The 26447-nt window shown below is 41.4% G+C and overlaps 1 protein-coding gene across 1 annotated transcript; it reads right to left on the bottom strand.

The window, feature by feature from the left end:
• Window positions 1-580: 580 nt before the first annotated feature.
• LOC147085029 (Fc receptor-like protein 2) lies at window positions 581-23510 on the bottom strand. The gene is made up of 11 exons (XM_085979734.1): window positions 22448-23510; window positions 20365-20631; window positions 14559-14861; window positions 13627-13728; window positions 13071-13101; window positions 10978-11069; window positions 9931-9987; window positions 9095-9151; window positions 8264-8329; window positions 4197-4228; window positions 581-2723 (listed from the first exon to the last, which is right to left on the bottom strand). The coding sequence occupies exons 1-11, from the start codon at window positions 22611-22613 to the stop codon at window positions 2595-2597; spliced, it is 1302 nt and encodes a 433-aa protein (XP_085835860.1). The 5' UTR covers window positions 22614-23510; the 3' UTR covers window positions 581-2594.
• Window positions 23511-26447: the final 2937 nt, after the last annotated feature.

Below are 26447 nucleotides of genomic sequence, written 5' to 3'. Positions count from 1 at the left end.
ATGGTTAGTACCTGTAGTATTCTACTGGTACAATCCATAATTGGAACTTCAATTGTCCTATTGTTGCATGCCTTTGATTATTTGTGATACTGACGATGAATAAACAGACACATAGTTAGATAATTAGTAAATCTAACACAAAAAGATAGATCAATAGGTAGATAAAACAGACCGACAATGCGCTATAACAATATATGGAATGCCCATAAGGAACTAACAGAATTTTTGTTATTCCTTTCTCTAACTTTTAGAAAAAGAGATTAATCGTTTTGGCGCCATCATCAAAATTAATTGTTTCCATTTTCGTATTGTGCCGCATCCCAGAATATTTAGTGATTAAAATAAATATATATATTTTAAATATGCAGCGGAATATGAGTTAAAGACATCAGAAATATATTTTCCCTCCCCTGTCCTACCCACTCATTTGGAGGGAGTCTCCAGGCAGTACCGTATGGTCATTCCCCAAATACAAACTAAAGCCACTGTATTTGTGCATTGAATTAGCAGAAGGTTTGGTTGAAATCGTTCTGAATAGACTTACACTTGATGTCAATCTGTGAACAACAGGGAATATTTCTTAAAATTGTATTTATTATTCAACGATTAAAACAGTTATTGTTGAAGCACGATAAAATACAAAAAGACGTTAATAAACATGCTGAATGGGCGTGTACATGGCAAGCGAATTTTAACATAGTTAGGTTGTGAATTTTGGTCCGAGGAATGAGGAAGCCACATTATTCTCGAAAAATTAGAATCTAAATGGGGTAGAGGAGCAAGGGATCCAGGGGTGCACATTCACAAATCATTAAAATTAGAAAAACAAGTTGCTACCGAAGTATTGGAGTCCATTTCTAGAGGAAATGAATGGAAAAGGAGAGAAGCCATGTTAAATTTGTATAGAAATGTTGTTGGACCACATTAGAGTATTGTGTCCTTTTGTGGTCTCCATCACAGAGGCGGTTCAATGAGGGTCCACTAGATTGATTCCCGGGATGAGAGGGTTGTCCGAAGAGGACATATTGAGTAGATTGGGACCATACTCACTGGGATTTAGAAGAATGAGAGATGATCTAGGATTCTGGGGGGATTTACAGGATAGATGTTGAGAGGCAGTTTCCCCTGGCTGGAGATTCTAAAACTCGGGGACATAGTCTGAGGTTATGGGGTCAGCCATGAGGTGGAATTTCTTAACTCAGAGGGTTGTGAGTCTTTGTAATGCACTTCCCCAATTTGGTGTGTATGCAGAATCATTGAGTACATTCAAGGCTGAGATAAAATCGATTTTTGGATTCTAGTTCAAACAAGGGATATGGAAATCGGGCGGGCAAGTGGAGTTAAGGTCGAAGATCTGCCACGATCTTACTGAACGCCAGAGCAGCCTCGAGGGACCATATGGTCTACTCCTGCTCCTAATTCTTATGTTTTTATGTTATATGTTACAAAATGGATATGTTGATAGGATTAGATGAGGGAAGGTGAGAAGAGTCTCGTGTGGAACATAAACGCCAGCACAGGCCACTTGGGCAGAATGCCAGTTACTGTGCTTTAAATTCCGTGTAAATTTTAAAAATCCCATCATCCATGTAGCATTACAAAACGCTATGTCTTATGCATCTGGCACTAATATGTGGTGAGGTAAAGTTCAGTCTGTACTGCCGGAACGTGGAAGGAAAGTTTGGCACAAGGGATGCCGGTAACGGAACGGCCTGCTTTTTGAAGGTTGAAAGAAAGCAAAATTCGATGGGCTTGGCAAGTAATGGGCCATCCTTCCCACCAGATATTCTACCCTGCGCTCTGCCAATGCAATGCTAAACTCCCAATTGATGAAGATTAAACAGTAACCACTTACTCTATACACAGTTTTTTTCTGGCATTCATATAGATTGGAATAATTTGAATATTGGGCGAGAGTGGCAAATGGACGATATCAATCAAGGCTCCCATTATACAGCATGCCCGGTTTTACTTTACATTGAAGTTAATGGAAAAGGAAATATGTCATGGGGTCATGGGGTCACATAGGTGGTCAGTTCGATAACATTCATTTTACAACATGACTTAAGATAAAATTGACCCTAGAAATTGCTACAGGATTTCTCCCATCATCTTCGGGCATTTGCATAATTTCTCCAGGGGATCCACTGATCTCCCTCTGCAGTTTTGGAAGAATGCAAGTACACTGGCGGAACAAGAGAGCAAGAGCCCCAAACGCATCCATTAACTAATTGCATTAGAACATGGCTAGCCTGGGTGTACGTTCCGGTGCAATATTCTTACACACTGTATAGACTTGCACGTAGCACCACCAAAGCCACACATAGGTTCCCTGTGCAAAATATCAGCTGCAAAGCTTGCGACATGATATCCCTCGAGATATAAAGTCCTGTCAGAGTAAAACATATGTATAAATTGAATGGCTGGTGGGCAGGAACGCTGTGCCTAGAAGGCGTTGCACAAGGAACAATGGCCTAACCTGCCTTCAGACTAAAGTCCCTGAGGGCAGGTAGTTTGCACAGAGCACAAGTTGATTGTCGTTGCCTCCATTCTGTTTTCTTGTTGTATCCATGCTTTTTAATCCTGCTTCTCTCTTATTTCCGTGGAAGGTTTTCGTAGACACAGCCTTCTTCCATTGGACGTCCTTCCAAACTAGCTTCAGTGTTTGTGCGGTTAACTGTGGCGTACGTGACACAATAGTCGCTGGGACCAATCTTGTTATCCTGGAATTAAAGAATATGGGGCTGAAATTGGTCTCAGGTGATGGTGCACAGCTGGCGAGAGAGAATCAGTGGTGATTTCAGTGGAAGGGAAGTCGGGAGAGATGGATAATGGATGGCCAATTCAATATTGCCCGATTTACAGTATGGTCAAAACTACTGACAATTAATTGGCTGAGCTCACACAATTTCACTTATAATTCCTCTATTAATTTACTTTTATAGTTAAAAATCAAAATAAAATGGTTGGATTGAAACGAGCAATGAATAAACCACCGACTAAATTTAAACAAGCGATGATAATTTTTTATTCATTGACGGGATGTGGGCGTCGCTGGCAAGGCCAGCATTTATTGCCCATTCCTAATTGCCCTTGAGAAGATGGTGGCGAGCCGCCTTCTTGAAATGCTGCAGTCTGTGTTGTGAAGGTGCTCCCACAGTGCTGGTAGGGAGTGAGTTCCAGGAGTTTGACCCGGCAGCGCTGAAGGAATGGCAATATACTTCCAAGTCAGGATGGTGTGTGACTTGGAGGGGGAGGTGTTCCCATAGGGTTAATGCCTTTTCTTGCAGTTTGGTACAATTGATTGGCTTGCTCGGCCATTTTAGGGGCAGTTAAGGGTCAACCTCATTGCTAGTGAGTCTGGAGTCACATATAGGGTAGACCAGGTAAGGACAGCCAATTTCCTTCCTTGAGGACATTAGTTGGGTTTTACAACAACCAGAGAGTGTCATGGTCACCATTACTGTTATGAGCTTTTTATTCCAGATGTATTTAATTAACTGAATTTACTTTCCCCAGCTGCCAGTGCTGGGATTTGAACTCATATCTTCGGACCATTATTCGAGACCTCTGGATTATTGATCCAGTTATGTAACCAATAATCTACTGCACCCATGTTTGCAATGATCTTTCGGTGGAACGAAACTAAAATGTTCTTTATTATTCTGTAAACAACTGGCAACTGAATTTTAAAATAATGGTCGGGATTTAAATTACTAATCAGGGGCTACTTTAGTGGTGTGGAGCAAGTTTAGCAGCGACCTTTGCAGACAGAATGATTTAGATTTCACAAATTCGGCCCAGGCTTAAAACTGGCGTCGACTGGAACCGCCGGATTCTATTTTTAATTCAAATCATTGCAAATTAAAAATGTGTGTTTTCTATTCTGTGTGAAAGACCGTCATCGCCCTCTTTAAGCCCAAGTCGCAAGCAGCATATCTGTCCCAATGATAGAGAATAATAGACATCGGGGTTAAAATTGCTTTTGGGCAGTGTGGGACCATAACGGGTGGACAGCGAATGTGCTGCTCGTTTCACAGTCCAAAGGAATATCTTATTGATAAGGGTGTGTGTTTCAATCGGGCCATTGCTAAAACTGATGGCCGACAGTTTACTTTGCGAAGGTTAGTTAGAAATCTACCCGCATTGGTCGTGATATTTCTCACCAGCATCTTTCCCCTCTAAAGAAAACTTACCTGTTTCCTTCCTGAGGCGCCATCATCATTATCTGTAAATAAAGCAGATGCATTATAAAGGCAACAATCTGGGGAAGTTGATGAACAGAATCAGATTAATCCAGCCTAATCCGGGGTCATTTTAGTATCACCCACCCTGGCAGTAAACTGACGAGATCGGGACAATTTCAGGGTGGGTGTACACCCAATGGACTTTACTCTCCCTTGTAGTAGGAGAGTAAAATTGGGTGCGATTGACAACAGGGATTTCACCAGACCCAGTCCCTTTTCGACCAGGCTGAGTTAGGTTAAAATTACACCTGCTAATAACATCTACGTGATATTTCATGAGAAACATAAATAGGAGCAAGAGTAGGCCATTCGGCCCCTCGAACCTGCACCACCATTCAATACGACCATGACTGATCTGACTTGGCCTCATCCCCACTTTCCCATCCGCTCCTCAAAACCCTTAACTCCCCTGTAGCTCAAATATATGTCTATCTCCACCTTGAATATACTCAATGACTCTGCCTCCACAGCTCATTGGGTTAGACAATTCCAAAGATTCACAACCTCAGAGAAGAAATTCCTCCTCATCATCGTTTTAAAAGAGCGATCCCATATCCTGTAACTTTGTCCACTACTGCTAGATTCCCCCACGAGGGGGAACATCCTCCCTGAATCTACCCTGTCAAGCACCCTCAGAATCTTATATGTTTCAATAAGATCACCTCTCATTCTTCTAAACTCCAATGCGTAAATGCCCACCCTGCTCAACATTTCTTCTTTAGACAACCCCTTCATCTCAGGAATTAACCTAGTGAACCATCTCTGAACTGCCTCCAATGCAAGTGTATCCCGCCTGAAATAAGGGGACCAGAACTACACGCAATACTCCAGTTGTAGCAAGACTTCCCCACTATTATGCTCCACCCCCTGGCAATAAAGGTCAACATTCCATTTGCCTTCCTAATTACTTGCTGTACTTGCATGCTAACCGTTTGTGTTTCAAGTATGAGGACACCCAGTCCCCTATGTATGGCAGCATTAGGTAGTCTCTCCCCATTTAAATAATAATTTGTTTCATTAGTTTTCTTACCAAAGTGGATAATCTCATATTTTCCCACATTATACTGCATGTGCCGAATTTCTGCCCACTCACTTAACATATTTATATCCCTTTGCAAACTAATTGTGTCCTCCTCACAACTTGTTTCTCATGTACCTTTGTATCGTCAGCAAATTTGGCCAGGTCATAAATATAGATTGTAAATAGTGGAGGCCCCAGAACTGATACCTGTGGCATCCCACTAGTTACAGTTAGCCAACCGGAAAATGACCCATTTATCCCGACTCTTTGTTTTCTGTTAGTTAGCCAATCCTCTATCCATGCTAATATATTACCCCCAAGCCCGAGAGCTCTTATCTTGTGCAGTAACCTTTTATCTGGCACCTTAGCGAATGACTTTTGCAAATTCAAATACACTACATCTACTGGTTCCCCTTTATCCACACTCCTCGTTACATCCTCAAAGGACTCCAATAAATTTGTCAAGCACAATTTCCCTTCCATAAAACCATGTTGACTCAAGTAGATGGCATTATGATTTTCTATATGTCCTGCTATTCATTCCTTAATAATGGATTCCATCATTTTCCCAATGACAGATGTAAGGCTAACTGGCCAATAGCTTCCTGCTTTTGGCCTCTTTCCTTTCTTCAATTGGAGCGTTAAATTTGCGAATTTCCAAGCCGCTGGGAGCTCTCTAGAATCCAGGGAAATTTGGTTGATTACAACCAATGCATCGACTATCTTTGCAGCCACTTCATTTAAGAACCTTGAATGTACGCCATCCTGAGAATGTAACCAATCCTTCTAGATCCACCAGCCGGGGGAAACATCCTCCCTGCATCCAGTCTGTCTAGCCCTGTCAGAATTTTATACGTTTGAATGAGATACACTCACATTCTTTTAAACTCTCGTGAATAAAGCTTAGTCGGCCCAATCGCTCCTCAGACGACAGTCCTGCCATCCCAGGAATCAGTCTGATGAACCCTCGCTGCACTCCCTCTATCGTAAGTATATCCTTTCTTAGGTAAGGAAAACAAAACTGTACACCGTACTCCCAAGGTCTCATCAAGGCCCTGTATAAATGTACATCCTCGCTCCTGTACTCAACTCCTCTTGCAATGAAGGCCAACATTCAATTTCCCTTCCTAACTGCTTGCTGCACCTGCATGTTTGCTTTCAGTGACTGGTGTACAGGGACGCCCAGGTCCGTCTGTACATCAACATTTCCCAATCTATCAACATTTAAATAATATTCTGCATTTCTGTTTTTCGTACTGAAATGGATAACTTCAGATTTATCCACGTTATACTGCATCTGCCATGTATTTGCCCACTCAATCAACTTGTCTAAATTAGCTTGAAGCCTATTAGCCTCCTCCTCACAACTCACAATCCCACCTAGTTTTGTGATGTCAGCAAACTTGGAAATATTACATTTGGGACCCTCACCCAAATTTTAGATATATATTGTGAATACAGCACCTTGATTATCAATTATCATTGGGATGCTTTTTGTGTCTTCTACCGTGAAAACCAATACAAAATATTTGTTAAATGTCTCTGCAATTTCCCCGTTTCCCATTACTAATTCCCCAGTCCCATCATCTAAGGGACCAACGTTTACTTTAGCTATTATCTTTCATTTATATACCTGTTGAAGCTCTTAGTCTCTGTTTTTTTATATTCTTTGCTAGTTTACTTTCATAATCTATCTTCTACCTCTATTAATTTTTTAGTCATCCTTTGCTGATTTTCAAAAATTTCCCAATTCTCACCTACTACGAATCTTTGCAACATATTATGCATTTTCTTTCAATTTGATACCATCCTAAACTTCGTCAGTTAGCCCCGGATGTTCATCCTTCTCGTAGAGTCTTTCTTTCACACTGCAATAAATCTTTGCTGAGAGTTATGAAAAATCTCATTAAATATCTGTCACTGCCTATCTACCGTCTTACACTTTAATCTATTTTCCCAGTCTACTTTAGCCAACTCTTTCTTCATACCTTTTGTAATTGAATTTATTTAAGTTTCAGACCCAAGTTTCTCACCCTGAATCTGAATTAGAAATTCATCATGCTATGATCGCTCTTCACAAGAGGATCCTTTACCATGAGATCATTAATTAATCCTGCCCCATTACATATTACCAGATTTAAAATAGCCATCTCCCTGGTTGATTCCACAACGTATTGTTCTAAGAAACCATACCGAATACATTCTATGAACTCGTCCGCAAGGCTAACCTTGTCAATTAGATTTGTTCTAGCTATATGAATATTAAAATCGCCCATGATTATCGCAGTACCTTACTTACAAGCCCCTATTAGTTCTTGATTTATACACTGTCCTACACAGTGTAGCTACAGTTAGGAGTGCTATAGACTGCTCCCGCTAATGATTTATTTCCCTTACTATTTATTATCTCCGTTAAAACAAATTCTATATTTTGATATTCTGAGCCAATATCATTTCTCACCACTGCACTGATCACATCCTTTATTAAAAGAGTTACCCAACTCCTTTTGCTTTCTGCCTATTCTTCCGAAATATCAAATACCCTTGAATATTCAGTTCCCAGAATTGGTCACCTTGCAACCCCGTCTCTGTAATGACTATCAGATCATGCCCATTTATTTCGATTTGTGCCGGCAACTCATCTATCCTGTTATGAATGCTGCATGCATTCAGTTAAAGAGCTTTTATTTATTTTTATACCATTTTTAACTACTCTGAATCTGTTTGCAAGTGCACGTTTATGTCTGTATGCTTTGTCTCCTCCTGTCAATCTCTGGTTATCATTACCCCTATCGCTACCTTGCACTGTTACCTCCTCCTTTCTGTTTGACTTTCTAAATTCCCCTTCAACTGAACCCTCCCCCCTCCCCACTATTTAGTTTACAGTCCATGTACCTCATTCCAACTATATCAAGCAGAGGAATAACCCAACATTATGTAGAACTGTAATTATCATCTTGCTTAGCAACAGCTGCGATCAATTGACAGAAATTACCACAGCCTCGTGACTTTCTGATCGTGACCTCCGAATACACTAAATTGGCAGCATTTCCGGTAATATCTAAACAGAAACAAAAAGAGAAAACAAGACAAAAATAAGGCTTCATTAAGATGGATTAATATATAGATGATAGAGGGACGATAGATATATATAGAGAAATAGGGAGGAAGACATGGAGTGATAGATAGAAAGATACATAGATATTTGGAAGATAGATATAAAGATAGATAGATACATAGATAGAAAGATATTGATGGATACATGGATAGCTATTTACAGAGGTAGACTGATTGATTGCTTGATATAAATTAATTGCTAGCGATAATGTATTGAGACAACCGTATTAGTATCCATAATATGAATTTAGTGCATGGGAATAGATGATGTCATTTCCATAAGTTTAATAAGGATGATATATAACCATTAATTGAATAGCATTGTTTTAAATGTCCAAGAATGGATGATGTTTGCCACCAAAAGTACACATTATTTGCCTTCAACTTTATTGATCGACTTATATTAAGCATTTGTTATCGTCATTGCAGTTTATGGCAACATTAATTGTCCAGCCAATTATGATGTTATCTAAGAATCAGAACAGGGGAGTTTGTGTGCGGGTTCTAAGGATACTACTCCCGAGAGATGGAACTTACAAAGTGCCTATAGTGATTTTTTTCATTTACAAATACTGGTATTGTGGTTTCAGTCCTATAATGCATCAATCGATTCAGGCTCTTCCCAGATGATGTCTCACAATCTGAAGACAGTCACTACCCTTACAGTAGTTAACAAGCCCTCCAGCAAAGTAACACAGCGAATCCTTACCTTCCATGGGCTTCGTGCCTTGTACTAAACTGTGGGTTATCTGATCAGAACTAGAAGCTGTAGAGCGAGAAAGAGGAAACTGCGATCAATGATAATCAAGGAAGCACTTAGATACCAGATCCATCCTACAATTCATGATTGGAAATTTACTGCTGTGTTCACTGGTTTTAAAATGAAGCAACTAATTAACCTGATCAATAAAAGCTGCTCCACAGGCCCGTGAGCAAAGTCATAGATAGAAAGATATTGACGGACACATGGATACCTATTTACAGAGCTAGACTGACTGATTGCTTGGTATAAATTAATTGACAGCGATAATGAATTGAGAAAATCGTATTAGTATCCATAATATGTATATAGTGCATGGAATTAGAGCATATCATTCCCCTCAGTTATATAACCATTAATTGCATAGCATTGATTTAAATGTCCAAGAATGGATTATGTTTGCCAAATGTACACGTTACTTGCCTTCAACTGTATCGATCGAGTTATATTAAGGATTTGTTATCGTCGTTGCATTTTATGGTGACATTAAGAGTCTGGCCAATTACGATGTTCCACACAATAGTTATCTAAAAACCAGAACAGTGGAGTTCGTGTGCAGGTTCTAAGGATACTACTCCCGAGAGATGGAACTTACAAAGTGCCAATAGTGATTTTGTCATTTACAAATACTGTGATTGTGGTGCCAGTCCTATAATGCATCAATGGATTCAGACCCTTCCCAGATTACTTCTCACAGTCTGAAGACAGTCGCTACCCTCACAGTAGTTATGAAGCCCTATGAGATATACAAATCCCTCCAGCCAAGTAACAAGGCGAATCCTTACCTTCCATAGGTTTCGTGCCTTGGACTACACTGTAGATTATATGATTGGAAATAGAAGCTGCAGAGAGAATAAATGGAAACTGTGCTCAATGACATAGTTAATTAAGGAAGCATTTAGATACCAGACACAACCTACAATTCATGATTAGAAATTTACTGCTGTGTTTACTGGTATTAAAATTAAGCAACTAATTATCCTGATCAATACAAGCTGATCCACCGTCCCGTGAGCAAATTCATGAAGTGTTTTGGTCCCAAGCCATAGGGCTGGGCTGAGTCGCTTGCTTGTAAACAGGGTGACGGTGAGAAGCATATTCTCTGATTACTCCATTCCAGGCACCCAGATATCGGGCTGAGGACCAGTTCCAGCATCCTTTGCTTGGAAAGTTGATTTGTAATGGTGGGGAGGAGACAGTTCCCCAAATCAATTTAATACTCAAGATATTGTTCAATATGTCTGATTATCAGGTTCCGAGATTAAAACTTTGGACTAGCACCCAGATGTCCACCTATCAATCCCAGCCGATTGAGAACCACTACCATCAGAAAAAAGAAAAATGAGAGGTAGAGGAAATAATGAATTCAAAATTAAAAGGGAATAGGGGGTAGATTTTTGTTTTGGCATCGGAACAGTTAGCATCACCTGCAAAGAGCGCAGACTGCTCAGTCTGCTGGGGCAACAGGCACATCCTTTACGGAACCAACCAGCTTTTCTTTCCACTAACATGGTTCAATTGAACCGTGCCAAGTGCCTCAACTATTTCCCTGAGTATGCTCGACCCATGCGATGCTTAATACCCAGACAATAAGATGGGAATCTAACACGAGGGTATTCTGAATGCTTGCAGATGAAGAACTCCAATGTCCATGGGTGATTTCCACCATGTCCTGTCACAACGTCAGTGGAATATTGCCGCAAGCCATGCATATATGGCCGTTTCCCTGAATATTTACCGATATTCCACCGAAGATACGATGGGTTACCGGCAGAACCAATGTTACCATGAACAATCTACCATATTTTTCACATGTGTCAGTTCACGCTTACCGGTATTTCGGGCTGATCCCACAACTGCATACTCGAAATTGTTCGCAGATGTTTCTTCACTCGGGGTTAGAGATTTATTTTCAGTTGCCACACTGTGCACGAAAATGTTCTCAGATATTTAGGATTCATGCATCAACAACGCAAAGTTAACTTTTAACGAAATGTTACAGAATCATAGAATTCAGAAGTAGATATACAGAACATAGAATGCCTTGAAGGAGCAATCGTACTTAGTCCCATATCCCTGGCTGTTGTCCGCAGCCCTAAATGGTCCTCATCGTCAACGATCCGTCCAACTCACTGCTAAAGTTATTGATGGAAATAGCTTCCACCAAATTTTCAGGTAGAGCATTCTACATCCCGACAACTCTCTCATTGAAAAATATTTCTCCACATCTCCCCTCAAGATCTTTATACAATGATGTTAAATCTATGACCTCTAGTTATTGACCAAGAGGGAATATTGTTTCTCTATCTACTCTAACAAAACTTCTCATCCCCTTGAAAATCTCTAATGGCTCACCTCTTAACCTTCTCTATTCCATGTCCTAATTATCCAACCACTGCTCGTAAATAAAGTCCCTCATCCCTTGCAATATCCTGTAAACCTCCGCTGTAACCTTTCTTTGCCTCTTACTATGTTTCCTGAAGTGTGGTTTTATTCGTATTTTGGATGTGGGTGTCGCTGGCAAGGTCAGCATTTATTGCCCATCCCTAGTTGCCCCTTGAGAAGGTGGTGGTGAGCCGCCTCCTTGAACCGCTGCAGTCCGTGTGGTGAAGGTACTCCCACAGTGCTGTTAGGGAGGGAGTTCCAGGATTTTGACCCAGCGGCGATGAAGGATCGGCGATATACTTCTAAGTCAGGATGGTGTGTGACTTGGAGGGGAACTTGGAGGTGGTGGTGTTCCCATGCGCCTGCTGCCCTTGTCCTTCTAGTTGGAAGAGTTTGCGTGTTTTGGAGCTGCTGCCGAAGAAGCCTTGATGAGTTGCTACCATGAATTGTCCAGCTGAGACCTAAACATTGATTCATAAAGTTCTAGCTTGTTCTCTTTGCTTTTACATTATAAGCTGCTATTTTAAAAAAACAAATGATCCATATGCTTCTTTAACCAACTTATCTACTTGCCATGTCATATTTAAGGATTTGTGTATATGCACACCAAAGTATTTCTGCTCATCTACACTTTTCAAAATCGTGGCTTTTGTTGTATATTGTCTTTCCAGATTAGTTCTCCAAAAGTACATCACTTCACAGTTCCAGGTTGAACTCCATCTGCCATGCTTCTGCCCATTTAACCATTCCTGTCTATGTCACCCTGAAGACTACAACTATCCTCATCACAATCTACTACCTGGCCAAGTTATGTATCATCTGCAGATTTACAATGTTGCTCCTTACACCTTTGTCTAGGTCAGTCATTAAAATTCAAAGAGTACTGGACCCCAAAATGACTGTTGGGGAACACCACTGCAAAACCACCTCCCCGTCTGAGAAATATCCATCCACCACCACTCTCTGCTTCCTGTCACCGAGCCCATTCTGTATCCATAACGCCACTTTCCCTTAATCCCATGGGTTTACATCTTTTTTAACAAGCCTCGGATGACTGCCTTCTGCAAGTCAATATATGCAACATCTACTACACCATCTTGATCAAAAGTCTCTGTTAACTCATCAAATATTCAATCAAGTTAGTCACACATGATTTCCTTTAACAAATCCATGTTGCATCTCCTTGATTAAACAATGTCTTTACAAATTAATGTTTATTTTTTCCCTAATAATGGTTTCCAATAACTATGTTAGGCTGACTGACCTGTTGATAAACTAAAAAGCAAGAACAAAAAAAGAGAGTATTTAGCACTTAAACATTCCAACCGTCTCCATCGGAGCTATATCAGAGACTATGGGGTGTAATTCCATTTGTACGTGGAGGCATAAAAGGCGCAACTAGCGACCGTCTAGGTCGAGTCCAATATTCGGTTCCAATTGGGGGCGTATAATTTGCACCCGGGCCAAAGAGGATTTTCAGCTTTCAGTATAATCATGGATATAGTTACGATGGACTAATATAAAGATTTTGCAGACTTACCCCTGCGGCTGTGAAACACTTGAGGAATTGTCTGGATAAAATAGAAAGAGACATATTTCAGCAAGTTGTGCAATAAATATGGCACTTCTACTGCCTAGAGATGGTTTTGGTTTCCTGAAATAATCGTCAGACAGTAAGCATTTTCATTGTTAATAATTAAAAACTGTTACACACGTGCATTTATATCAATAATTAAATAAAACAGAGCACGAATGCACAAAGAACTTCTGGAAAAATTTAAGATATCACCAATCATTACAAATCATCAAGCAGATTTCACATTCTCTTCCTAACCACGTGCCAGTTATTATTCTCCCCCTGGCACAGATTTATTCCTTTTGAGAATGGTAGAAGCGGAAACATATCCTCAACTAAGCAAGCTGAGTTCATCAACCGAATTCATCCATGTAAATAACTCTTTGCACTCCTGCCCAAACTGTGCCTCTCCCTCTCAAATCAGTCTGTTACATTTCGAATGATGCAACTGAATATGTTGGGTAATGAATCCCATCCCGTGTCTGTCGAGCCAATCACCTGCCCGGAAGACACTGCTCACCTTGTTTCTGCTTCCGAAGTTTGAAGAAAACCAGTGCAATCAGGGCAGCGATCAGAAAAAGTGGAAGAACTGTTGCTGTGATCGCGGTTGTGTGACTTTGTGCTGGAATCAAACAAACTTATTACATGAATAGCATAAAACCATTCCAAGCATTACAAATCCAACACCGCACCATACACCGAATTAAAATTGTTTTTAAAATCTGCACTGAATGGATTCCCTTTCTACCCACCTGAGACCCACGAACCTGGAACATTGGTCCATGGATTTGTCAGCTCTAGGGTCGATTATTACCATGCCTTCCTTGCTGAGCTCCCAACGCCGCCATCCACAAACTACAACTAAACAAGACATCCCTGTCCCACACCAATTCCTACTCGCCACTTTTCCAATCTAGCTTCCTGTCCTCGAATGTAACAATTTTAAACACCTGGTCGTCGTGTTCACTATATTTCTTACATATATCCTCCAATTATATCTCCATCCTTACAGCCCTCAGTCAGTTAATTTGTGGCCTATTGGGCTCACGCGCTTCCTGTGTCACACCATTAGTGAAAGTGCTTTGGCTCTACTCTCCTAAACCACCTCTACTACAGCCTGCTTCAAACATCCTCACAGGAACCATATTTGCAGCCAGGTTTTTGCTCACCCCTCCCAAACTTCCCCTCTCTGTCACTTTATGACCATGGCTCTGCTTTGTATCCTTATCAATTTCAACTTCAAAAGCACCCTTGTGAAAATTTGCTAGTTTATTTCAGCACGGTTTTCACCTAGTTAAGTTCAATTTCTTAATCAGAAACTATACTTATAAATTTCCACCTGAGCTGCAATGTTTTCTTTATGAGATATAAGTCATGCAAATTCAATATACTGTTTACTTTGACGGAAGAAAAGTATTTCATAAAATTAGATCAAGCACAATGTTCTGTTACATGGTACCGTGACATCGATATAATTGCTGGTTGTCATTACTATTCCTTCAAAGCTCCCTCTGTTGGTCGCTACACAGTGATATCGACCTCCATGGCCTGTCTGGAATGAATTGATAATGAGTTCACTCCCGTCCCTGCTTAAGTGATAAGATTCGCTGTTGTTTCCTAACTGTTGGTTGTTCAGGTACCAGCGGAAAAGCAGTGCAGTGCCTCTCTTCACCAGGCACTGGAGAAAGAGACGGTCCCCCGCTGAAATCTCAGTTTTGTTGGCATTGGAAGTGAGAGAAGCACCAGCTGCAGGAACTAGTGGAAAGCAGATAAGATTAAAGATGTAGAGAATTAATTCTGCAAGTTACAATTCAAAATTGAAACCTATTTTGAGTACTCACTTAGATTAAATCAGATAAATAAATCAGACTGGTGCAAGAATTGTTGATCAGGTGTAAATGCATTGGCGAAAATATTTAGTTCAGAATTGTCCTTGCGCTGTTCCATTAGTGATATTGAATATTAGTTCTAACTAATGTTTCTGCACATAACACCAAATAGTAGGTTTTCTTCCAAAATTGAAAGTTTTCAACAGGACTGTATATGAAACGGGAAATATAGCGAGTGGACAAACAAGATGATTGTTTTCAGGTAGGTTCGTTAATGCACTGAAACATGTGCAGATTTCCTTTGTCACCGGCCTCAATGTGGTGGTGACAATGAGCCATCAGTACAACTTGCGCTGAGTTACATACAGAACAATGCGGGGGGAATCCACCAGGCAATGGAAGGAAATATATGACGTTGATTATAATGGGCGAACTCTACGATATGACCCATGTTTCACCTTCGGCTAAAGTTACAATGGCCCGCTTCAGAGCAAAGCTTAATTCGGGCCGAAAGCCTGAGGGCTCCACTGTTGCCCATCTTCCAATATAGGGATGGAACCTATATTGTCCAACTGAGCTTGAAATATATTATCAGCACGAGCAGGTCAGAGTCTAGGTAATCTCTGGCGCGTGTCTCACCTCCTGACTCCACAAAGACTTTCCACCATCTACAAGGCACAATTAAGGAGTGATGGAATACTCTCCACTTTTCTATTGAGTGCAGCTCCAACAACACTAAAGAATCTTAACACCATCAGGACAATGCAGCCCCCTTGATTGTCACCCCATCCACCACCTTAAACATTCACTCCCTCCACCACTGGCACACCGTGGCTGCAGTGTGCACCATCTACAAGATGCACTGCAGCAACTCGCCAAGGCTTCTTCGGCAGCACCTCCCAAACCCGCGACCTCTTCCCCCAAGAAGGACAAGGGCCGCAGGGGCATGGAAACACCATCACCTCCAAGGTCCCCTCCAAGCCACACATTGCCCTGATTTAGAAGTATATCGCCGATCCTTCATCGCTGCTGCGTCAATATCCTGGAACTCCCTCCCTCACAGCACTGTGGGAGTACCATCACCACGTGGACTGCAGCGGTTCAAGAAGGTGGCTCACCACTACCTTCTCAAGGGCAATTAGGGATGGCCAATTAAAGCAAATGTTGCCAGCGACGCCCAATCCCATATACAAATACAAAAGTATTAGCAGCTACGGTTAAGAGATGATGTTCTAAAATTTATAGCCCAAAAATTACTGCCGATGGTATTAAGATTTGAGTCGTCATTAACCTCTCCGTATAACTTCTCTCAATTTGTCAATTAAACAGACTGATCGGCCGTTTTAAATCTACAACTAACAGTTGCAGTTTGTAGACCAATACTTGATGCAATCAGATGACATTCTTGTTCTTTTTAGGCATTCACCTGTTTAATGTAAATGGCGCAGTGCCTCACTTCACACAGAAGAATGTCAAAGAAGATGTTACAACGTCCAAGCTATTGGCAAAAGCAGTGATTCCCGGACTGTTCTCACTGAGTCACTTGTTTCGTTCTGCCTCAGAGGTATTTATAATAACTCACCTAGCACTGCAACCGTAACAAAATCGCTGTGTAGAGGACGTCTGGTCGCTTCGTTTGAAACACCACAAATATAATCCCCTTGGGTGCTTTGGTTGACTTTACCGATTTGGTAAGTAATTTCGGTTAGGTTGGACTCCTCTCGGAAGAGTTCTTTATTTGGGCCTTTGTACAATATGTAGGTAATCGGGGTAGAACCGTTGAACACTGAGCAGGTTAACGATGCTGTGTCGCCTTCCAGTAACTCTTTACCAGGGCTGATTGCCAGTTCCGGTTTGGACACTGGGATTCCAGTAAATATAACCATTTGTCAATTACATTGCTTTTGTGGAATTTGTAGTATTACTTTCAAAGTGAAATAGGGCTCTCATCAAAATAAAGAGCCTCGTCATTTAGGTTACCACTCCAATCTTGGGCGCCCGTGCCCCTCTCCTACTTCAGCAGTCAGTGGAATTAATAGAGGAAAAACTGATTCTGGAACTGCAATGATTCCTATTGCAATCCACTAGTGGCCACCCTACTATCTCTGGCCTGGTACTGATTCCTACTAACTCTGCACTATTCCAGTACCATAAACACTATCTACCTAAATGCAATTGCATCTAACTCCACTGCTCCACTTGGCCAATCATTCTTTGTTCCAGCAATCCTCGAATAAAGAACGTTCTTCTAAGCTATCCTCCCGCTTATATTGATAATTATACATCAATGATCCCTCCTTCCTGTCTTCGCAATCAGAGTAAATACCATTCCCTTATCACCCTATCTCGGTCTTATCATGTAATAAACAGTAATGAAATAACTCTTAGCCATGGCTACTCCGGTAGTGTTCGTGCCAGTAGCTCAAGTCTATTCTGGTGAATAAAGTTTTCCATCCCTGGCGTCATCTGGTGAATCAACGCTGCCCGTTTTCTGTGATTTTACTGTTCTCTTTAAAATGGAAGGCAGGACATTGGACACAGTATCTGTGGCCTCACGAATGTGTTGTATAAACATGCTATTATTTCCTTTCCCCTGTTGTCTATGCGACAATAATTTAGTTATTTATGTATTCAGTGCATGTTGAACATATAGGTAAGGCCCTTACTTCACGGATCAATCCCCGTGTGCGAACCTGCTGGGAATTTTGTGGATGAAAGATGCTAAATTCTAACAGTAAATTGTACTCACGTCTGACTGAAACAGAAACCTGATTACTCAGTTTCTTCACCTCACTGTTCAAAGTACTTGCTTCACACTGGTAAATCCCCGAATCGTCCAGCAGTGATGTCTCCTTGATGTAATAGTTGTGGTCTGCCGCTGAATTGAGAGCTTGTTCATTTTTGAAAAATACATATCTCAAAGACGAATTGGAGCGAAATATTTCAACCAAACATGCGAGATTTAACTGTTGGCCCTCAAATATTTGAGCTTCAGAATCAGCCCTCAATGTAGGTTTGGAGAAGAGCTCTATAAAATAGAGTAAAAAATAGATTTACCAGCTGAAGCATCTCTCAAAGATTTATGAAAGTATTTGTTTGGATAACACAAGTTAATGATCAGAGCAATGAAATGCTGACAGCGGTTCAAAGAAAGAGCCGTTCAATAATCCTTGGTTGCACTCTGTTTATAGGAAGATGCACTTTGGAACACCGACATCTGAACATACTCTCGTGGCTAGATTTGGGGAGAAGTTAACCCTTCCGTTAAAATGAATGGAGGAAACACTCTGCGGGTCCTGTGAGATTATCCCTCTTCAGCCCACCCCATTCCCCCCACTCAGATTTTGGACTCTGCTCTCCGCCCAGGCGATGCTTTATGCCCAAGTCTTAAATACTGAAACCTCATTGGTCATTGTTGCAGCACCTTCACATTTTAGGACATTCATGTTAAACGCTCAGCTATGGACAATGCAATTCTTTGAAAATGCACTGATGACACAGGATCGATAACACCCACTTGGTGTTCTGATTGCCTGCTCCTTTTAAAATGTAAAGATAGAGTTATGATTGGCAGATTCTAACTGAACGCAATCGAGAGGCCGGACATCAGGGGCTCAGCCTTCAATAGCCTCCGGCGTTTTGCCACCCCGTCATCCCCCTCTACTGAAATTGGAGGGGTGGAAATTCAAGTTTGTCTGGGGTGCAAAACCGGTAGTAGCTCATTGGCCATACTATCTACACACAGGTGAAATTCGATTTCCTTGTCTGCCAATTATCTACTGCACTCTCCAAGTTAAATTTTAGCACCGAGATTTCAGCTAGCAACGATTGCCGGGACTAGTAAGTGGTAAGGCACTGTCTGATTAAACACCGTGCTGTTCCTGACCAGGTTCTGCTCGTTGCTGATTCAGTCAGACAGAAACAGAGGAGGTAACTTGACCTTGGATCCATGGTGTAAAACGCATGGTATCGAATCTTGCACCAATTGTACACCACGCACGATGTTCCTGTCCAATGATAATGATGCGACGCAAACACGGGAGGGACATATAATGGGAGGCAAATTCAGTATCGCCCATTCGACACTATTGCAGGAAGCTAATATTAGCCACTGGGAGTGGACACTGGTCTTCAAACGTTGCAGCTATTACAAGTGTGGGTTTCAGTAAATGTATGGATTTTATATAGAACCAGGTGGCGCTTTGATTTAAACAGATCACATCCAAAATTGATTTATTATGTGATAAAGCTGGGAGTAAATCTTTTTCCACATTGGATCCCTCCCGTATATTTATTTATCTATAATCCCCTGAAAAATACTTTAAATGAAAGATGAACAGTAATTACAGCTGGTTCTATTTACCTTCTACCGTAATGGAAACCTCATCACTCTGTTGTTATCACGGTGGTAGAAAGCATTTGCTCAACAAGGCTAAGTCACCGAGCCCTTCAAAGAAGCTGCCCCCATGTGCTTAGAGTTGATGTATGAATTCAACTGCAGAGCTTTGCCATTTTTGTGAAATGTGTATTGAAGCCTAATATTGAACAGCATTGTTTCAATAAAAAAAATGAATTTTAACTGATCTACCTCAAATATTTTAACTGTAGGCTCAGTCCTCAGTTTAGGTTTGGAGAAGAGTTCGGTGAAAACAGAATATGGATTGGGAGGTAAGAATTCATCTCATATAGTTAAACAAATAGCAGAGATTATTGATAACAAGAGCAAGGATATACCAAGAACCACCACGAGGTGCGACTGTACTAAATGGTAACCAGCAGCTGTATTGTGGAACACTCCAGTAGGCAGCATTACTATATTGTTATGGATTTGCACTCGCTGCTTTGTTTGCGGAGAACTTAATCTGCTTAATATATTCTGCTGATACAGGAACTCCACGCTGTGCAAGACTTATTCAAGTATGAATCCTTCAATAGAACTTTGCTCTTTTCGCTATTCCCTGCTGTGTCTCAACATCTACTATGATCACTGTGAATTCTGCAAATATTCACAGTTACATCACTCTGTCACCACCCAGCCACCACATTGGTTGGAAGGTATGATTCTGTGATCATCACTATGACAGGCTATTGCTTGACTGGTCTGTGGGACAGCTGTCCCAATTTTTGCAGAAGTCCCCAGATGTTAGGGAGGAGGGCTTTGCAGGGTTGACTGTGTGTCTTATCTGTGTCCGAATATGATGCCTTGTTCAATGCCAGGTGTTCCTCCAAGTTTTAATCTTACAGTTTTTTCTCGTGCTTTGATAAAACTTAGTAGCTTGCCAGGCCATTTCAGAGGGGATTTAGAGTCAACCACATTTCTGTGGTTGTGCAGTCATATATAAGCCAAGGATTCTTAGAATACTTCACATCCTTCAACAGCTCATTACCAGATCAAATAAAGAAAATGAAAAAGAAAAGCAGTGACCAACTTTTTATGGTGATGGTTACATCCGGGGAGATCCACTTCCTGTAACGTATTTTGAGTTCACACCGATATGGTGCCGTATCTGACTCTTTTGCGTTTTCTATGGTGTACTGAGATTCGTCAGTTTCTGCTATTAACTGTTTATCTCGATACCACAGGAAGGGAAAACCTCCTCTCCATTTCCAGGAAGGCATCAAACATTTCAGGATAATACTGTCACCTGACAGTGCGGATGTTGGATTCACTTCCAGAGTTAAATTCATATCAGAAGCTGCAAAAAAAGTGAAACATATGAACGAAATACAAATTAAAATATGTTAAAGCACCCTTCTTCAATGTTAAAAAACATTGGCTTGAAAGTGCAGCTCAATATCCAGAGCAATCGGTATCACCTCAGTAACTAAAAGTAATTTTAAGACCTGAAAAGCCAAACTAATGTTTATTGGTTCAGAGAGTGACCGTTCCCTTTCTAATGCTGAGCTATCACTGCTCATATTGCCCTTCAAGGTTTCATCAACGAAGTTCAATGGCGAGGATCGATTCAACAGCCAGGCAGATGCCCAGCCCTCTCTAAATAAACGTCTGGTATTTGTAAATGTTGTGGAATCAAGATATTAAAACCGTGGCCGCTTTCACCTGTTCAGGTGCTTCTGATATCAGTTAAAAATCCCATTGAACGACGCCAAGACGAAGAAGTCGTTCCAGTGTCCTGGGGTATTGCTCGTTCGTCCAGCAAGACCAAACAAATTAGCTGCTCATTGTCCCATTACCTTTTGTGGAAACACAGGGCAATTTCCTGCCTTCGCTCCTCCGCTGTAACTTCGCCAGGTGTGCGGAAGGGAACCCCATTTATGTATGTAAAGGGTTTTTGCACTGCACATACAATAAACTTGTGGCAGTGCTCAAGGAGCGCCCCTAGTTAGTCACCTATCAACAATTTTTCTAGCATTGCTTATTACCTAGATAAAAGCATTCGTTGCACCTCATAATAATTTGTTTTCTGAGAGACACAAGATAAATGTACACTCCACTTCTCACCATGCCTCGGGTCTGCAGATGCACTTCCAACCAATCCTGATCCCAGGGGAGCGCCGGGAGGATACACTTGAGCTACTTTTCACTTTTACCGCCAAGAGGCCAAAGGGCAGTAATGGAGCAGCCATAAGTTTCAAACCACTCTCGATTTATTTAACACTGAAGTAAATAGAAATGCGACTCCACCTGAATCTAAAACATGGCGATTGATTGGACCTCGCCTGTTTATTTCACCCTGCGATGAAAGGTAAAGTTATTCCCACTCCGGTATAAATTTGCAATACACATTGGCGGCAAATGAGCGAATACGAAACAGCAGTCGGTTTTATGACTTTTACATTTGATTTGTAACAGGGTTGGAGAGAGTAGAGCCCATTACGTGCTTCCACCAAAGTTGGATTTTAAACCTGTGATGGGTCACCCTACAACCTACTTCGCAGAGGATGAAGTAATGTTTAAATGGAGAAGTCATTGCATATCAGACCAGCGACACAACGCAGCCAGAAGGCGACACAGCAATTCTCAGATGTCATTATTATTAATATAAACTAGTTTGCAGATCACAGATTTTGTAGTTTGAACTTTGGAAATAGAATTTAAGCTTTCAACACAGTCTTAAAATTACTCTAGGAGATATTAACGGTGGCTTTCTCGTATCTGCTGTTTTAGAGAGCCGCTGTTCCATGCACAATTAGCGGTTTAAGGTCTCTCTTGAAATAAATAACATTTGATTGACCTAACAACATGTAAGAATTTGGGTAGATTTAGACTCTGTGCGATATTTCAATTGAAGTTAATGTGATATAAATGGGAGGTGAAACTGGCTGATACTACCGCACAAAATAGCGGCATATATTTCAACTCTGGGGAAACCGAGAGGTCCCCCTGTTAGGAGGAGGGATGAAGATACACTTCTGCCCAGTGGTCCAATTTTATCCCAGTATTGCATGTGCTTGATATCCTGTACTATATTTGACTGTGAGGCCCCTTTATAAGCGACACATTTCTCGACTAAAACTGAGCTATGATCATTGGTGTCGAAGTTTACCTACCAATGGTGACTAAATCCAGAGGTTTACTCTTCTCAGAGGAGGACCAAGGCGGCGGCACTGAACACTGGTAAGACGCTCCACTGCGACTATCTGCATATCTTTCAAAGAACATATATTTAAAATGAATATAAGTCTCATCTTTATACCAATAAGCCCATTTATTCATGCCTCTGTATCGACAATGCAGGTAAAATGTCTCCCCTTCTTTCACGATTCCATCGCTCGGATTGCTAAGGACTACTTCTGGGACATGGGCTGTAGAATGAAAATAAAATAATGTTCTGATTAGAATTGTTGAAACTAATCTGTGCAATATCCACTACAGAGAATTTCTAGTCGCTGTCCAAAATGGGCGCTACCTATCGGGTGCCCATGGATCGATCTTTTGAGTTGGTGATGACTTTACATCGTTGATATCGACCTCAGCACGTTGTAAACGGAAACTCCCTGGCTGCTTAAACTTTTAGAATGGCCGACCTTTGGGCGGCAGAAGCACCTGCCTTTTCCTGGCGGTACTCCTCTGTCACCATGCAAATCAGGATTTTGTGATTTACACCGGACCCAGCTTAGAAACACAGAAACATGGAAAAATAGGAGAAGGAGTAGGCCATTCAGCCCTTCGAGCATGCTCTGCCATTCAATATGATCATGGCAGATCCTACGTCTCACAAACATATTCCAGCTCTCTCCCCATGCCCCTTGATGCCTTTTGTGTCTAGAAATCTATCTATCCCCTTCTTAAATATATTCAGTGACTCGCCCTCCACAGCCTTCTGTGGTAGAGAATTCCACAGGTTCACCACCCTATGAGTGAAGACGTTTCTCCTCGTCTCAGTCCTAAACTTCCTACCCCGTATCCTGAGACTGTGACCCCTCGTTCTAGACACGCCAGCCAGGGGAAACATCCTCCCTGCATCCAGTCTGCGTAGCCCTGCCAGAATTTTAACCGTTTCAATGAGATCCACACATTCTTCTAAACTGTAGTGAACACAGGCCTAGTCGACCCAGTCTGTCCTCATACGACAGTCCTGCCATCCCGGCAACCAGTCTGGTGAACTTTCGCTGCACTCCCTCTATGTCAAGTACATCCTTTCTTAGGCAAGGAGACCAAAACTGCACACAGTACTCCAGGTGTTGTCTCACCAAGGCCCTCTATAACTGTAGAAAGACATCCTTGCTCCTGTACTCAAATCCTCTTGCAATGAATATCAACATACCACTTGCCTTCCTAACTGCTTGCTGTACCTGCATATTTGCTTTCAGTGTTTGGGGTACAAGGACACACAGGTCCCTTTATACATGAACATTTCCCAATCTATCACCATTTATTTAGTACTCTGCCTTTCTGTTTTTCCAACCGAAGTGGATAACTTCACATTTATCCACGTTATGCTGCATCTGCAATGGTTTTGCCCACTCACTCAACTTGTCTAAATCTCCTTGAAGACACTTTGCCTCCTAATAACAACTCACGATCCCACCTCGTGTCATTTCATCAGCAAACTTGGAAATATTATATTTGGTTCCCTCATCCAAATCATTGATATTTATTGTGAATAGCTGGTGCCCAAGCACTGATCCTTGCAAAACACCACTAGTCACCGCCTCCCACCCCGTATGTCATTGCAGAACAGAATGGTCGGAGTGTGCTCCATGCACTCTCCCATCAGATTTACTAGCGAAAGCATAAAAGCGACACAGAATAAGTACGCTTTCCATATATTTCCATATCATCATGAAATGGTAGATGCAGGAACCCTCACAACATTCAAGAAGCATTCAGATGAGCACTTGAAACGCAACAGCATACAAGGCTACGGACCAAGAGCTCGAAAATGGGATTAGAATAGATAGGGCTTGATGGCTGGCGTGTACACGATGGGCCGAAGGGCCTCTTTCTGTGCTGTATAACTCTATGACTATGAATAACACTGAATATTCCCTTCCAATCACAGAAAACGAAAATTGAAAACTATTCTCTGCTTCCTTGTCTCAGACAATTTCTTATCCACGCTGTCCGTACCCCTTAATCGCAATGATAACAATACGATTTTTGCGAACAAGTCAGTTGTGTGGTACTTCATTAGGCATTTTTTGAAAGTCTATATACACGACAGTGAACTGCACTAATTTGATTAGCATTCCCTGTTACTTCAACAAAGAACTGTCTATCTATCCATCCATTTATTTACTCAGTTATGATTACTCGCTGCCAACCCACAGTTAAATGATCTAGCAGTTACACAGACAAATTTCTAGGTCGCTTTTTCTTTAATATATTGTGGTAGACATTAAACTTGGCGCCGAGGCTTAAAACTGGGGTTCTGATTGGCCGACCGTGAGAGAAACCGCCCACTTTACATTCCCACCGAATCAATGAAAATGATGACCGAAAGTTTCTCATAGGTGGCGAGTCCAGAACCACAGTTTTACGCACGGGCGAACAGCTGATAATTACTCCATTGCTGGATTGTTGTTGTCCTATAGATATAAATTGGAAGCGTTCATTCCACAACTGGATTATTATCAATAAAGGACATTATTGTCATCATACCTTGTGTGGTCGCCTGATGAGTAATTTGCACTGCAAGAGAGAAGACAATGTAAAATATGTTTCATTATCTGAGACCATCTTCAAGTTTGACCTCAGCTGCTCAGCTGTAAGGCAGCTGAATAGAGGAAACACCCAGGGGTTGAAATTTGACTTCGGCAGGGACACAAAACAGGCGGAAACACATTTGCTGCCAGTCCATACATGCCACGAGGTATTCAGTTCAGTTGAAGTAAATGTAAAATATTAATATATCGAATGATGCCAATTGTCCCTCTCACGGACAAAGATAAATTGTTATTTTGTGGAAGTTCCCCATGGTCTGAGGACTATATGGAAAAGTTGCTGCCGGATGAAAGGAAACTGACAAATATTGAAATGTATCATTGTTCTGAGAGCCAATGAGTGTGATTGTTCTGTCAAGGAGAAGGGAATATTTCATTAAAATTGTTTATAGGCCATTTAGGATGGAAATCAGGAAGCACTTTTTCACACAATGTGTAGTGAGAAATTTCAACGCTCTTTACAAAAACCGCTGTGGATTTTGCGGGTAAATTGGTACTTCCAAGACGGAGATCGATAGATCTTCGTTAAAAAATGAAAGAAATAGTTGCATTCCTATAGCGCCTTTCAAGACCTCCGAACTTCCCAAAGCGTTTTAAAACCAATGAAGGACTTTTAAAGTTTAGTCAGTGTAGGAAATGTGGCAGCCAATGTTCACACAATGATGTTGATAATGACCAGATTATCTGTTTTTGTCATGTTGATTGAGGGACAAATATTGCCCAGGGCACCAGGGATAAACACCCTGGAAGGGGCCTCACTTTAACGTCTATTATAAAAAACGGCCAATCCGACAGTGCGGCACTCCCTCAGCACTGCACTGGAGTATCAGCTTAGTTGATTGTGCTCAAGTCCCTGTAGTGGGACCGGAATCACACGAACCTTCTGACTCAGAGGCGAGAATGCTATACACTGAGCCACGGCTGACACGAGTTGAGTAAGCGTAACAATGGATGTTGAGCAAAGTGGGGTAATTGGAGTGGAGGTACAGATTAACCATCATATAATTGAATGACAGAGCAGCGTCGAAGGGCTGAATGGCCTACTCCTGTTGGTATGTTCCTATCATCAGTTAACTCATCTTTAATCGATTCAGAATCACAAGTATTACCTGGGTTGCAACTGATACTCGTGAAGACAATACATGACCCAGCCGCTAGCAGCAGAAAGCAGCAGGAAGCTTTTGTCGCGCCTCAGGCCACAGGAATCAGACTACTAAGGCAATGCCTGCTGCTGCAAACCTTGCAAATATAATTGCAAAAGGGTCAATGGTCAATGCAGATGTGTCTGTATTTCATTGTTCAACATGTAGAACCTGGGACTTTTGTCCAGCTAGGATTCAATAGGGTGAATGTTTCAAGCATTCAGTTAGGCCAATATTTCCAA

Source organism: Somniosus microcephalus, unplaced genomic scaffold, assembly GCF_052327205.1.
Source record: "Somniosus microcephalus isolate GS21.2 unplaced genomic scaffold, FLI_Smic_1.0 unresolved_chr9, whole genome shotgun sequence".
In the NCBI taxonomy this organism is placed as follows: Eukaryota; Metazoa; Chordata; class Chondrichthyes; order Squaliformes; family Somniosidae; genus Somniosus; species Somniosus microcephalus.
This window is presented reverse-complemented; position numbering and strand designations above follow the sequence as displayed.

What these genes read in the sequence shown, in the direction of transcription:
- LOC147085029 (XM_085979734.1), bottom strand. Translation starts at nt 22,613, where the DNA reads ATGAATAAATGGGCTTATTGGTATAAAGATGAGACTTATATTCATTTT. An exon ending in TGTAACCATCACCATAAAAA is followed by an intron (nt 14,862 to 20,364) that starts GTTGGTCACTGC and finishes GCTTTCCACTAG; the next exon opens with TTCCTGCAGCTGGTGCTTCT. An exon ending in TATCGATGTCACGGTACCAT is followed by an intron (nt 13,729 to 14,558) that starts GTAACAGAACAT and finishes GTTTGATTCCAG; the next exon opens with CACAAAGTCACACAACCGCG.